Genomic DNA, 17,667 nt, shown 5'->3' with positions numbered 1-17,667 from the left:
AAGGTCAAAACTGGAGACTCCAAATGCCTGTAAAGTTTTTTGTGTTAGAAAGCAGAGCAGGAGCAGTTCCTCTGCTGGTGGTCTTGAGGAGGTGGCCTGGGTCAGCTGTGTTAACCCTTGTATCTTCACTACCAGCATGTGCCAGCACTCGGGAAGTGTTTGTTAGTGACTGAATGATGGGCAGGATGCTTGTGGCCATTGATTGGGGCAGAGGGGATACTGACTTTCTCTGACTTTGAGATAGGAATTTGTGACATAGAATTAAGGAGATCAGTTAATAGTTAATAACTACATAGCTTACTAACTTAATCTTACTATGTTAAATCCGATACTACCATTCCAGACCAGTTCACTGATACTTGTTTCACTAAGTAGGGAATTCAAGAGTTCTTATGCTTTCTGTTACATAGTGGGTAAGTAGAGAGTCCTCATAGTTTCCACTGTACTTGTCACAGTGATCAGTGTGATAAACCTTTGAAATGTGCCTGGGCCTTGATTCTGGGCTATTTCAAATCCTAAAAGATGATGCTGTGAAAGTGCTGCACTCAGTATGCCAGAAAATTGGAAAATACAGCAGTGGCCACAGGACTGGAAAAGGTCAGTTTTCATTCCAATCCCAAAGAAAGGCAATGCCAAAGAATGCTCACACTATCACACAGTTGCGCTCATCTCACATACTAGCAAAGTAATATTCAAGATTCTCCAAGCCAGGCTTCAAAAGTACGTGAACTGTGAACTTCCAGATGTTCAAGCTGGATTTAGAAAAGGCAGAGGAAAATAAACAAATGGGACCTAACTAAACTTAAAAGCTTTTGCACAACAAAGGAAACTATAAGCAAGGTGAAAAGACAGCCTTCAGATTGGGAGAAAATAATAGCAAATGAAGCAACGGACAAAGAATTAATCTCAAGAATATACAAGCAACTCCTGTAGCTCAATTCCAGAAAAATAAATGACCCAATCAAAAAATGGGCCAAAGAACTAAACAGACATTTCTCCAAAGAAGACATACAGATGGATAACAAACACATGAAAAGATGCTCAACGTCACTCATTATCAGAGAAATGCAAATCAAAACCACAATGAGCTACCATTTCACACCAGTCAGAATGACTGGTATCCAAAAGTCTACAAGCAATAAATGCTGGAGAGGGTGTGGAGAAAAGGGAACCCTCTTACACTGTTGGTGGCAATGCAAACTAGTACAGCCACTGTGGAGAACAGTGTGGAGATTCCTCAAAAAACTGGAAATAGAACTGCCATATGACCCAGCAATCCCACTACTGGGAATACATACTGAGGAAACCAGATCTGAAAGAGACAACGTGTACCCCAGTGTTCATCGCAGCACTGTTTATAATAGCCAGGACATGGAAGCAACCTAGATGTCCATCAGCAGATGAATGGATAAGGAAACTGTGGTACATAAACACCATGGAATATTACTCAGCCATTAAAAAGAATACATTTGAATCAGTTCTAATGAGGTGGATGAAACTGGAGCCTATTATACAGAGTGAAGTAAGCCAGAAAGAAAAACACCAATATAGTATACTAATGCATATATATGGAATTTAGAAAGATGGTAACAATAACCCTATATGTGAGACAGCAAAAGAGACACAGATATATAGAACAGTCTTTTGGACTCTGTGGGAGAAGGCGAGGGTGGGATGATTTGGGAGAATGGCATTGAAACATGTATATTATCATATATGAAACAGATTGCCAGTCCAGGTTTGATGCATGAAACAGGGTACTCGGGGCTGGTGCACTGGGATGACGCAGAGGGATGGGATGGGGAGGGGGGTTCAGGATGGTGAACACATGTACACCCGTGGCTGATTCATGTCAATGTATGGCAAAACCACTACAATATTGTAAAGTAATTAGCCTTCAATTAAAATAAATAAATTTATATTAAAAAATAAATAAAGATAAAATCAACAATCAAAAAAAAAAAAAAAAAAAGGCAGAGGAACCAGAGATCAAATTGCCAACATCTGTTGGATCATTGAAAAAGCAAGAGAGTTCCAGAAAAACATCTACTTCTGCTTTATTGACTATGCCAAAGCCTCTGACTATGTGGATCACAGCAAACTGGAAAATTCTTCCAGAGATGGGAATACCAGACCATCTTACTTGCCTCCTGAGAAATCTGTATGCAGGTGAAGAAGCAACAGTTAGAACCAGTCATGAAACAACAGACTGGTAACAAATCGGGAAAGGAGTACGTCAAGGCTATATATTGTCACCTTGCTCATTTAACTTTTATGCAGAGCACATCATGAGCAATGCTGGACTGGATGAAGCACAAATTGGAATCAAGATTGGTGGGAGAAATATCAATAACCTCGGATATGCAGATGACACCACCCTTATGGCAGAAAGTGAAGAAGAACTGAAGAGCCTCTTGATGAAAGTGAAAGAGGAGAGAGAAAATGTTGGCTTAAAACTCAACCTTCAGAAAACTAAGATCATGGCATCCTGTCCCATCACTTCATGGCAAATAGATGGGGAAACAGTGACAGTCTTTATTTTTCTGGGCTCCAAAATCACTGCAGATGGTGACTGCAGCCATGAAATTAAAAGACGAAGCTGTGCCCAACCTAGACAGCATATTAAAAAGCAAAGACATTACTTTGCCAGCAAAGGTCTGTCTAGTCACAGCTGTGGTTTTTCCAGTAGTCGTGTATGGATGTGAGTTGGACTATAAAGAAAGCTGAGCGCTGAAGAATTGATGCTTTTGAGCTGTGGTGTTGGAGAAGACTCTTGACAGTCCCTTGGACTGCAAGGAGATCCAACCAGTCCATCTTAAAGGAAATCAGTCCTGAATATTCATTGGAAGGACTGATGCTGAAGCTGAAACTCCCAATACTTTGGCCACCTGATGCGAAAAACTGACTTATTTGAGAAGACCCTGATGCTGGCAAAGATTGAAGGCGGGAAGAGAAGGGGACGACAGAGGATGAGATGGTTGGATGGCATCACCGACTCAATGGACATACTGCTGCTGCTGTTGATGCTAAGTTGCTTCAGCCGTGTCTGACTCTGTGCGGCCCCATAGACGGAAGCCCACCAGGCTCCTCCATCCCTGGGATTCTCCAGGCAAGAACACTGGAGTGGGTTGCCATTTGAGTAAACTCCGGGAGTTGGTGATGGACAGGGAGGCCTGGTGTGCTGCAGTCCATGGGGTTGCAAAGAGCTGGACATGACTGAGTGACTGGACTGAACTGGACTTGATCCTGGGACAGCAGAGATGGGGTCCTGGGAGGCTGTTGGCCCCTCTGGAAGGAGGAGTGTGCAACCTGGTTGCTGCCCCTCTCATTCTGTGGGGTTCCTGTCTCTCCAGTGGCATTACCCTGCTTCACTCCCCCGCCAAAGCCCTGGCCGTTCTGCTGTCCCCTGCCCTGCTCTGGACGCGTAGGTCTCTTTGCCTGTCTGTTCCCTGAACTTACCACCCTCATTCCTGTCTCAGCAAGGTCCTCTCCTGGCCTGTTTTCCCCACATGTTGTCACCCAGTTTCCTTCTTGCTTCTCGAGAGGTCTCCCATGAGCACTCTGTCTGAAATACACCCTTTTTCCCTTCACTGTGTCCTCTTCTCATGCTTGATTTCTCTCCAGAGCATCAGTAGCTACCAAGCACTGTAGGTCTTTGTTTAATTTTGTCCATCTTCTTCACTAGGGTGACACAGTATTGAGGCCTGTGTGATGCTTAAAACATTACCTGGCCCACAGAACGGACTCAGAAATCTTGTAATAAATTGAGACACCCCAGTTTCTTTTAGACAAAATCAACCTGAGTAGTCGTCCCAGGACTGTGATTCTTTAGTGTACGAACCAAGGTGACCCTGTTTTGAGTATGGTATTACATCTAATATATATTATATGTATGTGTGTGTGTATATATATATATAATCCCAGTTTCCAATTATGGATATGTTGGGAAGTGAAATTTTCTTTTAAATATGCTTTTGTTCCAAAGGTTTACTTGTCAAGTGGTTGCTTGAAATTGAGAGCTTGCCACGTTTTCTAAAAAAGGATCCTTTCATTGACCCAGAATACCTATCTCAAATTCAGGCATGCATAGAGAAAATGCTTTCAGATAGTTGACTCAGCTGTGCTTTCCTAGCCTTCTTTTTTCTAAAAAGTTTAAGTTAGCTTGCAAGAATCACTTATTCATTCAAGTATTTAAGTGACAAACGTTTCAGGTCTGCTGCTGAGTATTGGGAATGGAGCATGGAGTAAGGTGGACACCATCTGTCTTCCCTGCAGTCTGATGGGGGAGGTACAGTAAACATAATTATACAAGCAATTATTTAAAATTGTGGTGAGAGCTGTGAAGGAACAATAAGGAGGAGAGAGGATGGTTCTGTTTAGGCAAGCCATCCTACCTCCTTCTACTTCCTAAAAAATGTTCCCTACAGTTTCCAGCAGTAGGCACCACAGTGGAGGTTCCGACAGCCGGAGAGGTGAGAGGAAGGCCCTGGTGCTGGCCAGTGTCTGGAATGAGGTCCTCGGGTTTTAGTTGAGCCCTGTTGTAGTTTGTGAAGGATACTAAAATAAACAGGAAAAAAGCTTTCCTCTTCTAACTAAAGGAGCCCAAATTAAAAACCATGGATTTGTTGAAGGCAAGTATGTATGTATATGGGAATTTTTCTTGTTTCTTTTTTCCTGTGGTACTTCTGCTGAAGTCCTTTATATTCCCAGGTGTCTCAAACTTAGATGGTCTCCAACTTAGACTCAAGTTACAAATTTCCTGTGGGGATGACCATTCCTGCCTTAGGTTGCCATCTCCTATTGACATTTCTATGGAAATTTGGAGATTTTAAGGCAGAAGTTGTCAGACTGTATTCCAGCGGAATCTTTTCCTTTTGAAATCTTTGCCTTACTGAGGTATAATTGACAAAATTGTAAGATATTTAAGCTGTGTGTACGTTCTGGTGGTTTGATAGACTTACACATTGTGAAAGGATTCCTACTGTCCAGTTAATTAACACACCCATCAGCTTGCATATTTCTCTTTTTCTTTCTTTTTGGGAGGAGGAGGGAGCATTTAAGTTCTACTGTCTTAGCAATTTCAGTTCTGTAATACAGTGCTATCAACCAGAGTCACCGTGTTTTACATTAGGACCTCAAAGCCGATCCAGCAGAATTTTAACCGTAAACATCATAGTGGTTACGGGCTTGGGCTCTGGGGATAGACAGACAGAGACTCAGTTCCTATCCTTGGGCAGCTTGGACCACTTCCCTAAGCCTCAATTTCCTCTTCTGTGTGTGTGGTGGTGGGGCAGGGAGCTGGGAGGAGACACTAACAGGGCCTTCCTGTTAGGCTGTTTGGGGTAAACTCTGCCTTGCTCACAAGATGGTTAGCACAGTGCCTTGCACTGAGGCCCAAGGAAGTTCCAGTACACATTAAATCACTAGTAGTATCGTAATAGTGCCTGGAATTATCAGTTTGAGTTAGCTGACACACTGTCTTTTCAAAGTTCCTGGGAAGGTTAGATGGTGTCACAGCCTTTAAAATCTTTTCTAGGGTCCACTCTGAAAAAGGGGAAGGAAATTCCCACGTACCATACTAACTGGCTGTGTGCTAATGACTGTAGCTATGGCTTGTTAATATTGTTTAATTTATCCATGTTAAAAGTAATTATTATGTAGCCTGGATATCAGTTACCAATGTAATACCTTTTCCCTCTTGAAAAATGTGGTCACATTTCCGAAATTCCGGTTTATAGATTAAAAATTTTTTTAAATGAAAGCACTGTATTTAGAGTGAGAAATTTGTGTGCTAAATTTATTCACACTTTAGCTACTGAAAACTACCATGAGATCATTTTCTGGGGCAGTTTTGATATTCCCATGTTTAGGAAGGTGTTGAACTTGTGCTTGGTGATACTGTCAGGACCAAGGCTTAATCCAGCAGGATGGAAGTGTGTGTGCTGCTGCAGCGCACGCACCGTCACATCTGTCCTGCCCAGAGAGTGGTCCCCAGGCCTTACGTGCCCGGTTTTGCACATTCCAACTCAGAATAGCAGAGTAGACCTTCACAATGACTTGCCTTGTTGTTCTGGGATCTGTTTCTTTCCAAGCAGCCTGTTGATTTTTTTTTTAAGTTGAAATGCTAGGAGTACAGAAATTTGAATGATACTCTCTTTTTGGCACAATGCATTCTTAAAACTACAAGATCTTCATTGGGGAAAATTAGTCATTTTATCTGGGAGCTTGCTGCTTCCCTGGTGGCACAGAGAGACAGGAAAGAACCTGCCTGTGATGCAGGAGACCCAGGTTTGGTCCCTGAGTTGGGGAGATCCTCTGGAGAAGGGAATGGCAACCCACTCCAGTATTCTTACCTGGAGAATCCCATGGACAGAGGAACCTGGCGGGCAACAGTCCATGGAGTTGCAAGGAGTTGTACATGACTGAGTGACTTAAACTTACACTTTGCTCTTTGCCTATGTTGGTTACTTTGAAAGTCCTTCAGAAATATTTCCCTTTGCCAAGTGAAATAAAGAACATTCAGACTACAAAACCTATCATTCTTAGCAGGGTCGTGATCTGCACATTAGTTCTTTAGGGTCTATGTGGTGCTAATTAATAGCCACCTGATTTTCCTTTGATTTCAAAGTTTTTTTTAGAATAACAGTCATGATCTGTGAGTTGACTTGGTTCTCCCCTTTCTATTCCCTTAGATTTCTATTTCTTTTCTATTCCCTTAGATACATATCTAATAGAAATCTTATTTAGTATTTACAATGAATTTTCACATATACTTAGTAATTTCCAAATTCTCTATTTCTCTGAGACTGTGTGATTTTGTGGGGTGTTTCTGTTTAGTTGCTTGGTGTATGGTGGTATAGTACTGTTTGCTGGAAAGGTCACACTTCCGTGGAGGACCCAAAATAAATTGTAGTGTTCTTGCTGGAAATTGTCACGCCCTTGTTGCTGGAGGAATGAAAGCATGGATGGGACGGGGGTCCAGCTGGCTGGCATGGCCTTTACAGCATGTGCCGAAAGTGTTCACTTAAATAGGGAGTGTTAATTTTTTTTTTTTTAACATCCTAAGATGCTGATGGTAGTCTTTGATTTAAAAGTAAGCTTAAGATGTAATTTGCTACCAGATTCTGTGGGAGGTTAAAACAGTATGGTGCTGAAGGTTTACATATTTTTTAAATGGTCACAGGTGGCTGGAGCAAACTAGATGAACACAGACATGCTTGAAGGTTACAGTGGTTTCCTTTGGAGATTCACAAGCAAGCAAAAAAGCACCTCCTAAAATGCTTGACATCATCGTTTTAGTCTGGCTTGCCAGCTTTAGGTTTCACTTACATTTTTGCATATTTGTTTATTGGACCAGAAAAAAAAATAAGTCAAAAGAGAACTGAGTTTCCTTCTTTCTGCTATTATCCTTCTGTTTCTTAACTTGCAGAACGCAGCTGAGCCTGTGGCAGCTGTGGAGACCCTGGCCGAGGTACCTGAACATGTGCTTCGAGGACTTCCGGAGGAAGTGAGGCTATTCCCATCTGCTGTTGACAAAACTCGGATTGGTGAGTGCTGGGGTCAGGGGAGGAGAGGGCAGGGAGAGCGGGCTGTGGCCAGGCTTCCTCTGGGGGCTTCTGAGGTGGGCAGCTCACTTCAAAAGCAACACATCTATACTCTGACTTGTTTTGAAGAGTTTGTTTTCCAGTTAAGAATCCAGGGTGGACAGGAACACCCTCACACCCACCCACCCTCCTTTGCGACTCAGCCTGAGCAGCCCCTTCCTCTGAGTCTCCCCAAGGGCTCTTCTTCCCGCAGAACGTATTGCTTCTGCCTGTGATTTCACTGTGATTTGAGTGTGATGATGGTATTATATTTATTTCATTGTTTTGTATTTGTTTTCATATCCATCACTTGGATTGATCGTGAGTGCCTTCATTTCTTATTTATCTTCATGCCTCCAGTAACTGACGCTCTTCATGGACCTCAGTGGGTATTTGAGTGAATAATGAGGGTGTCCCAATGCTTCTTGCTAGGACTTCTTGTTGAGTATAGCCAAGCTTTTTTGTATTGAGTCTTGTTTTTGTGTTCTAATCTTTAGACAGAAGGCTAAGGAAATAAGTTATAAAAGTTAAGAGTACAGTCTTAGAAGAAATCATGTTTATGTCCTGTTTCCTTTTTTTAAAGATGTTCTGATATTCTGGTGTATCAGTTCAGTTCAGTTCAGTTGCTCAGTCGTGTCCGACTCTTTGCGACCCCATGAATCGCAACACGCCAGGCCTCCCTGTCCATCACCAGCTCCCTGAGTTTACTCAAACTCATGCCCGTCGAGTCGGTGATGCCATCCAGCCATCTCATCTTCTGTCGTCCCCTTCTCCTCCTGCCCCCAATCCCTCCCAGCATCAGGGAGTTTTCCAATGAATCGACTCTTCACATGAGGTGGCCAAAGTATTGGAGTTTCAGCTTCAGCATCAGTCCTTCCAATGAACACCCAGGACTGATCTCTTTCAGGATGGACTGGTTGGATCTCCTTGCAGTCCAAGGGACTCTCAAGAGTCTTCTCCAACACCATAGTTCAAAAGCATCAATTTCTCGGCACTCAGCTTTCTTCATATGTGTGTGAATAAACTTTTAATAAATGCTTTTCCTAATTCTCGTTGAAAATTATTCAGTGAGTAATTTGTTCATGAAAGTGGTTGATTTTTTCTCTTCACTAATTAGTTATTAGCTGGGATATCAAATGGGATTCATAGCAGACTTAGAGGTGGTGGAATTAGTTCATCATAGCTGAGCCACTGGCTGAGACCACACCCTTCATCTATACATGAGGAAATTGAGCCCAGAAGGTAAGGGAACGTGTTCAAAGCAGTGTTGTCAGTAAGAGACACCCTGGCACTGGGTCCGCTGACTAGGGTGTCTCCTGCTGTTTTACCCACTGCTTCTGCATCTTGATTGCCTTATGGTCACTGTGAAGAATATAGAAATACCCCTGAGAATACCACAAAGAAGCATACATCTTGGTTGTTTTAAACTCTGAAGAGTGAGTTGTTTAAGCTTTCAGAAAACAGAGCAGAGAGCAAACAAACTTCAAAAATATTTACTACAGGACACTGTTTCTAACCCTTTAAGGGTTTTTGTTTTTTTTTTTTTTTTTTACAATTTGAAATCTGTAGAAAAGGAGAAAGAGGAACTTTGCATTTTTACTGCATTTGATATTTTTTTCTCTTAATTGTTGTGATTATCTCTTCTCCAAGTGTTCGTGATTATGCTATCTGGGTAATTTTATATGTAAAGATTAAAAAAACCCATAAAATAATCTTTCCCACTTACAAAACAATATAGATTCTTTACAGGCTATTAGGAAAATACAGAAGACTGTTAAGAAGAAAAATACAAATCCCCTTTGAATATTTGATTTAATTTGATTTTCTGTGATCTCAGTTAAGTTAACATTGTCTTGCTTTTAGGGTGACTAGTCTTTTCAGTATTTTGTGAAACTGAATTGCTTTTGGTGCTTTAGTCTTTAAAATAACCACAATGCATTGTGAAACTACTGGTTTTATTTTCTAGGTGTCTGGGCCACTAAACCAATTTTAAAAGGCAAAAAGTTTGGGCCATTTGTCGGTGACAAGAAAAAAAGATCTCAGGTTAAGAATAATGTATACATGTGGGAGGTAAGAAATGATCCTTGTCCTTTGCTTATCAGAGTTCAGTACATTTTTAAACATTTCATTCTATCTTCTCAGGATTTGACCTGCTGAAATTAATCAATCAACTTAACATGGTCTTTAAAGAATATTTTTAATAGAAAATGTGTTTCCTCGGATACATATTGCTGTTTACATTTGTAGTTTGAAAGTGCTTTGCTGTCCTTAACAATAAATGTCAAATTGGAGTTTTATTTGCCTCGTTCAGGTTGCTTTGCTTTGCTTTGCAGCCAAGAGTTTGGTCTGCCACTTTATAGGCTTGCAGATGAACACCAGTAAAAGACACACCAAGGTGGCCACTAATATCAATAAAGCACAGTTAGGATCTTTTCTGTCATTTAGGAAGTAATCTGTGTGTTGCTGGAACATTCAGAGTTGGACATACTTAGCACACTGTGTATTTATATAGTTGTTGTTTAGTCCCTAAGTAGTGTCCAGCTCTTTTGCTACCTCATGGACTATAGCCTACCAGGCTTCTCTGTCCATGGATTTCCCAGGTCAGAATACTGGAATGGATTGGCATTTTCTTCTCCAGGGAGTCTCCCTGACCCAGGGATCGAACGTGCGTCTCTGGCATTGGCAGGCGATTCTTTACTACTGAGCCACCTGAGAGGCCATGTTTGTATAGTGCTTTGACTTTTTAGAAAGGCTTTCATTCTGTTCGTTTCACATTCTCTCAATGATCCTGGAAGATGGGGAGTGTTCACACACTTCTTATGCAGGGAAGCTGTCTAGACGAGAGGGAGTAGCTCCCCTCATGGGCCCACGTGCTGAGAGTGTTGTCAGAGCAGAACCACAATCTCCATGTGTCCTGCTGCCTGACAGTGAGGCAGTTAGAAATGTTTCATTGGTTTGGTGGTGGTGGTGTAGTCACTAAACTGGGTCCGGCTCTTGCGACCCCATGGACCTGCCAGGCTCCTCTGTCCATGAGATTTCCCAGGCAAGAAACTGGAATGGGTTGCCGTTTCCTTCTCCAGGGTTATTTTCCCCATTCAGGGGTTGAACCTGGATGGATCGAACCTAGCTTGGCTGTATTGTAGTCAGTCTCCTGCATTGCAGCTGGCTTCTTTTACCGACTGAGCCAGGGTTCAAATCCTGCCTTTGTGACCTGGGTAGGGTCCTTAACCTTTGGGCCCTAAAACCCTCCATTTAAAAATGGGGAGAATAAAAAATAATCTCATGAAGAAAGCTGTGAAGATAAAATATTTTATTATTGTTTCCTAAAGAGTTGGCTATGAATTAAGCATTTCTGTTAAATTTAAATCAGGTCAGGAGCCCCCATGAAACTCCTCAGGTTCTTGTAGAACTCAGTGGCATGACTTCCTTGAAAGCCAGAGTTTTTTTGGTGGTGAGGAAAAGCATTCCTGTCAGATTGACTTAGGTGGAAATCACATCTGTTTCACATGTAAACATATAAAAGCCTAAAAATAAAATTCACCTGGGAAATGTCTGGAGACAGTTTCCGTCAAGAAGTTCTGTGGCGTTTGTCTGTCTGTGGTATGTTGCTGTTTTTCTCAGTGCTGTGAACAGTGTTTCTTGCCTTGAGAATTCTAACAGTTTTTCTCAGTAATTTTGAGAGTTTCTCTGAATCCCTTATAATAAATATAGTGATATTTAATGCAAGGGGACTTAGGAAATGATGATTTACCTTGGGAGTAATTATTTTGTTATTTCACAACTTCTGAGTTAAGAGAGTGCTGTATTTGTGGAAAAAATGCCCAACCAAAAAAAAAAATTTAATTATTTGAGATAATGACCAAATGCTTAAAAAATGTCTTAACCACAAAGTTATGTTCCAAAATAAATTGTATTTTTAATTTTAGAAGTTTCACAAGGGAAACCAACAAACATGCTCTGTCAGGTTAGCATTAATCCTGGTGAGGAACCAGAAAACACGTACTCTAGTTCTGTGTGTATCTAAGGTTGAACAAATGTCATTAATATTAAACCTAAGTTTGTGGTACCTGCTTTACTCAACATAACAATTTGATATTGTTGGGCATTTTATATAAATTACTAATAGTGCCTTTTGTAAATTAGGTTTCATTTGCCTTGAAATTCTTAAAGTATGAATTTATAGTAGCTTGTTTAAAAAGTATAATTTGGAGCCATGATATATTAGATATTAGAGATTCAGTTTTTCCTGTTAACATCCCATTGTTAATTTAAGATACTTCTCCTTATGTTCTGCCATAGTTGGGAATCCTTATAACACTGTCAGTTCTTATTGCTACTGCTGCTAAGTCACCTCAGTTGTGTCCGACTCTGTGCGACCCCATGGACTGCAGCCCACCAGGCTCCCCCGTCCCTGGGATTCTCCAGGCAAGAACACTGGAGTGGGTTGCCATGTCCTTCTCCAATGCGTGAAAGTGAAGCTGGCCAGCCGTGTCCGACTCTTAGCGACCCCATGGACTGCAGCCCACCAGGCTCCTCTGTCCATGGGATTTTCCAGGCAAGAGTACTGGAGTGGGATGCCATTGCCTTCTCCGGCCAGTTCTTGTTAGTCAGGTTTAAAGATTTAGTTCTTGTCAAGGCTGGGTTTTCGTCCCTGCAATTAAAAAAAAAATCTGGATGTCATTCAGATGGTTTCAACTGTGAGGTCTATATTCCACATAGAAACCTCTAAACCTTTTTGCCATGTTAAAATAGATATATTTGACATACACATGTGGAAGTATGTATTTGGCAAAGTATAGGAAGCAAAAATTATAATGTATGTATTTATTATAAAGAAAATAAAAATCCAGGTAAAATATAGTATTTTCCTATTAACTTATCCTAACTGTGGTGTTATCCTCTGACTTGTATCAGAATGCCTCCTCTTAATGTCACAGATACTGCTTATCATTAAAATTTCATTTGGCATTTGTTCTTCCATTAAAGCCCCTTAAGACCAGTTTATCTTTTAGCAGCCTGGTCTTTTGCCTCCACTAGAACTCCATTTTAAAGCTAATCTATGAGAAAGTATTAAATTGCTTTTCTTGAGCCCTTGATTATCTTATGCAGCCTTCAGTCCTCTAAGTTTCCACTGAAAGCATGCTATTATATCAGAAATAACAGGAGAGTATCCTCAGGGTGAATGCATGGAACAGTCAGGTTCTGGAAAGAGGAGAGTACTCTGTGGACAGTTCCTGGTGGGGAACTGCTGGCAGGCCAAATACTGGACTTCATGTACCCTCCCAGCATGCCCCCCCCCCCCCCCCCGCCACACACACACACTGAGCAATGTGCAGTATTCTAAAGCACACACACAGACACACACACACAGACACATACACACACACACACTGAGCAATGTACAGTATTCTAAAGCCTTTCACATCCACTTCTATGGGGCTCAGATTGTTTCTAATGAACAGAACTTTTGAACTGTTTACATGTTTTAATATGTCTTTTTAAAAATAGCCTTTAGTTTTTAGAGCACTTTAGGTTAACAGGAAAATTGGACAGAAAGTTGAGTTTCTATATGTCTTTCTCCCCCCCACCTGCATGAGGCATGCACACACAGCTTCCCTCACTGGCTTCATTTCCACCAGAATGGGGCATTTGTTACAGTGAACACACCATTATTGCCTAGAGCCTATGGTTTACATTAGGGGCCACTCATGGTGTTTTACCTTCTAATAAGTCTTTTTTAAATTATGAAAGTAATACATGGTCATTGTGAAATAATATAAACAGAAGATTATAAATGAGAAAGTAAAAATCACCTGTCAACATCATGGTGTGCATTCTTTTAACTCTGCTTCTTTGCCTCTGTTTTTCTTCTGTCTCTCTCACACAGGCACCTATACAAACACCATATCTAGACATTTCACACACAGTTGAGATTAAACTGTATAGTTTTGTAACATGCAGTTTTGTAACATGCTTTTTTAATCTTAATATGTTGTAGATGTGTACATGTCAAATGTACATCCCACGTCAAATGCTTGTCCACATCATTATTTCTTATAGCTACCTAGAATTCCATTGTATCCTTCCACTGTTAAACTAGTGGACATTTAAGTAGTTTTAATCTTTTCATGATATTAATAATTCTTTGGGAGAGAAGGATTGGGAGTTTGGGGTTAGCAGATGCTAGTATAAGATCAGAGAACAAGGTACTACTGTATGGGAGAGGGCACTGTATTCAGTATAATGAAAAAGAATATACATATGTATATAATTGAATCACTTTGCTGTATCAGCAGAAATGAACACAGCACTGTCAGTCATCTCTACTTCAATAATATTAAAAGAGAAACCCAAATTCTTCGAAGTATGAAACTAATTATATATACATATTTGCTCACTTGTCTGGTTATCTTTTTAAGATGAATTCCTAGAAGTATAATTGTTGAGTCAAAAGTTATGTACATTTTAAGTTTCGGTAAATTTTCCTAACAGACCTCCAAAGGGATTATACTAATTTACATAGCTACCAGGGGTGAATATTCCTTCCTAGCTTTTTAAAACCAGTATTATTGATATTTTTTGATAGTCCCCCCCCCCCTTTCTTATCAATGAAAACTGATAGTCCACTGCTTTGATTTGTATGTTACTATTCAGGCAACAGATTTTGAGTCCAGAGGGTAGAGAGAAGAAATAGAATTGCATTTCAATTAAAATTGATAGAGAAATTATTTCTGTATAATGAGGAGACTTTAAATATTGAACAGTTTTCTTTTTCAGAAGTGAAAGCATACTTTTTATCATTCAGCACTGTTACGATCAGATACTAACAAGCACATTTCATAATTTTTGCTATCTTAGTTCTTCTAATTTCAGAGTATTTCTAATTTAAAAATGGAGCAAAACTATAAAAGAGAGTAGAGAAGTCAACCAGTTGATTGTGTAGAACGTTTTGTCAGAAAGTACCACTCAGCTCTTACTGCTTCTTTCCAACTTCTAAACCACACAGAATGTCCTAAGAAAAGACCTTGTTCATGGGGGATATCCAGCCTGCCACCTGTTTTTTGCAGTCCAAGAGCTGAGAATGGTTTTTACATTTTCAAGTGGTTTAAACAAAGATCAAGTGTTTTGTGATACATGAAAAGTATATGAAATTCAAACTTCAGTTCATTAATAAAGTTTTGTTGGAACACAGCAATGTTCATTTGTTTACATGTTGTCTGTGGCTGCTTTTGCCCTGCAGTGGCCAAGATGAGCAGTTGTGACTGAGACCATATGACTTGTAAAACTGAAAATACTTCCTGGCCCTTTGCATAAAGTCTGCTGAGCCCTTGTCTGTGTGTGTAAGAGAGAAGGAGTGAACATGGTGATGTCTGGGGTCTTAGGTTAACTGTGAAGCAGTGTGGTTAATAGAAGTGCAAAGATTTTGAACTTGTTACTTAAAAGTGGGCTAGCCATAGAGTTGTTTGTCATATAAACTGCTGCACCAGTCTTATTCTTCTCTTAGTACCTTCAGGAGGGTGGGGATGTTGAAGTACAGAGAATTAAGCCATCTTTCTGAATAAGTGAACTTGTAACTAGATTGACAGCTTGTTATGGTGCAAGGAGAAAATTGAGAGTTTATTTACTTATTTAACCCCTCTTTGTTAAGCTTACCATGTGACAGGCACTGTCCTCACTTCTGGAGCACTGAGCTTGGCATGTAATACTTGTGGTATTATATAGATGAATGACAGTACCCTGTGGGGATTTTTGTTTGTGGAATAGAGAATACTAGAAACACCCCTAAATCTTTACACAGATGACAGATCTGAGAGCAGGTGGCCTGCTTGGGGTCTGAGACCCCAAGTCAGGATGCCCAGGTTTCATGGTTGCCTGTTCAGTGATCTTCCTACTAGCAGAGTCTACCTAGAGATTCTTAGTCTTTGGCATTTTGTGGCCCCCTTTGAAAATCTCCCCAGCAAATATACAAATGTATATAAACACACAACATTTTGCGTACGATTTCTAGGGTTATATGAAATTTTTAAATGGCTCAGTGGTAAAGAATCTGCCTGCAATGCAGGACACATGGGTTCGATCCCTGTGTTGGAATGATAGTAAATGTCAACCCACTTTGAGTGACTGAACATGCTTGTACTCAAATATGAATTTACATTATTTTATGGCTTTTGAAATGATTGGATTCAGTTGAATGGGATTTGAGTGATGTGAGAATTACATTCTGTTTGACAGTGAGTTAATAGCTAGTTTGTTTAGTGGTAGGGACAGAAAGGAGGTTAGGCCTTGATGACCTAGGGAAGGTTAAGGATGGGAGGAGGAAATTGGAAAGAGAAAAGAGAAAAGAAACAGAAATGCAGGCAGATGAGAGAACCAGGTTTGAATCCTGACTTTGACTTTCCTTCATAGTTCAGTTGGTAGAGAATCCACCTGCAGTGCAGGAGACCTCTGTTTGATTCCTGGGTTGGGAACCTCTCTGGAGAAGGGATGGACTACCCACTCCAGTATTCTGGCCTGGAGAATTCCATGGACTGTATAGTTCATGGGATTGCAGAGTTGGACACGACTGAGTGACTTTCACTTCACTTCTTCACTTCTGACTTTTAGTGACTTCACTGTTCTAGTAAAATTACCGACCATCTTTCCCTAGTGTCCCCGTTTATAAAAGGGGCTTGCTAATATTTCACAGGGTTCTTGTAAAGGTTAATAATGCTTGGTGTAGAAGTGCTTGCTTTTCTTTCTCTCCAAGTAGAGTATGTCTATTTGAAAGTCAACTTGTAAAAATTATAATAGTACATAATCAGGTACCCTTGCTTTGTAAACAGAGACTGTTTAGAGAGGAAAAACTATTGATTATTTGGAAGTATCCCTCTTTAGGATCAAGTCAGCTGAGTATTTCTTGGTCCTTATAAGGATGTGAACATAGATTTGTTATGTAACATTGTTGAGTTAGAGCTGGGGTGTGAGTTTGACCTGTCTTTGCACTGTCTCTACCTGAAAGGACAGGAGTCTCATTCTCCCTGTCTTTCCCCACCCTGACTTCATGGTGTGGTGGTACATGTGCAGTCTCGTAACTTGCACATATATTGAGCATAATTCTGTCACATTTTAGAGATAGGTTCTGTGTATCAGTCACTGAAGTTAAGTCTGGTTGGAAACCAGTTGGAATTCGAACTAAGGGAGAAATTGCATGAAAACACATTTTCATCCCAGTTCCAATTAAAGGTGAGACTCAGTGTAAATGAGAAGGCTACATATTTTTTTAAAGATGTGTGTGTGATGATGAAGGTGACAGTGATGAGAAGAGGATGGGAGTCTGAGCTTAGCATTCAGCAGAGCTTGGCTGCCTTCCTAGCTTGCTCTGCTACCCTCTTCCCTTTTTACTTAGAGATTACACTAAATAAGTGGAGGGAAGGTAGAAAATTCAGATAAGCAGAAGAGAGAAAATGAAAATTATGAAGAATCACATTTTTCTGAGGAAACCATTATTAACATATTCATGCATTTAGATTTCAGATCATTTTCCTCTTCATATATTCATATGTTTAAAATATACTTTTTATAAATGGCTTTATTCAGTCATCAGTGTATTATGACTGTCTTTTCTACTGATTATTTATATTTCTACATCTTCTGGTCATCGTTTTCTCCTAATTATAGAGATAATGTTTGTTTATTACTGAGAAAATTCTTAAGAAATACAAAGATTACAGAAAGTAAAAGTTTCACATGAGTCAGTTAGTCATTCATACAACAGTATTTTTTGAGTTCTGTTTAGTATTCCACTATATTCCAATATTACCGTACTAAGCTAATCTGTGGTGTTCTCCATTTCACAATGAGTCTATGGTAAACCACACTGCTGTGGACATCTTTGTATATACATCTTGGTGTGATTGCCCAATATCTCATGAGAATAAATTCCTACAAGTGTATATGCTGATTAAAGTGTGTGCATTTTAAAGTTCTTTAGTCAGTATTGCTTAGTTTGATCCAAAAAAAAGATACCAATTTATTCTCTGATCAGCATTTTGGGAGAATGTCTGCTTTCTAATTCTGTGTGTTTTTTTTCCTTCCTTAAAAAACA

At 40.2% G+C, this 17,667-nt stretch overlaps 1 protein-coding gene across 8 annotated transcripts in view; it reads left to right on the top strand.

Moving 5' to 3' along the window:
- The window catches only part of PRDM2 (PR/SET domain 2), a 132,487-nt gene that overhangs the window by 27,163 nt on the left and 87,657 nt on the right, over positions 1 to 17,667 (top strand). For 7 of the 8 annotated variants that reach the window (XM_061160713.1, XM_061160710.1, XM_061160707.1 and 4 more), the window contains 2 exons: positions 7,430 to 7,547; positions 9,550 to 9,653. In XM_061160713.1, coding sequence (XP_061016696.1) covers positions 7,430 to 7,547; positions 9,550 to 9,653 — 222 coding nt within the window. The remainder of the gene's footprint in view (positions 1 to 7,429; positions 7,548 to 9,549; positions 9,654 to 17,667) is intronic. The other variant, XM_061160712.1, reaches the window with a different exon arrangement.

This window comes from Dama dama, chromosome 14, assembly GCF_033118175.1.
Source record: "Dama dama isolate Ldn47 chromosome 14, ASM3311817v1, whole genome shotgun sequence".
Lineage (NCBI taxonomy): Eukaryota > Metazoa > Chordata > Mammalia > Artiodactyla > Cervidae > Dama > Dama dama.
The sequence above is the reverse complement of the archived record's forward strand: the minus strand, read 5'-3'. Positions and strand labels throughout refer to the sequence as shown.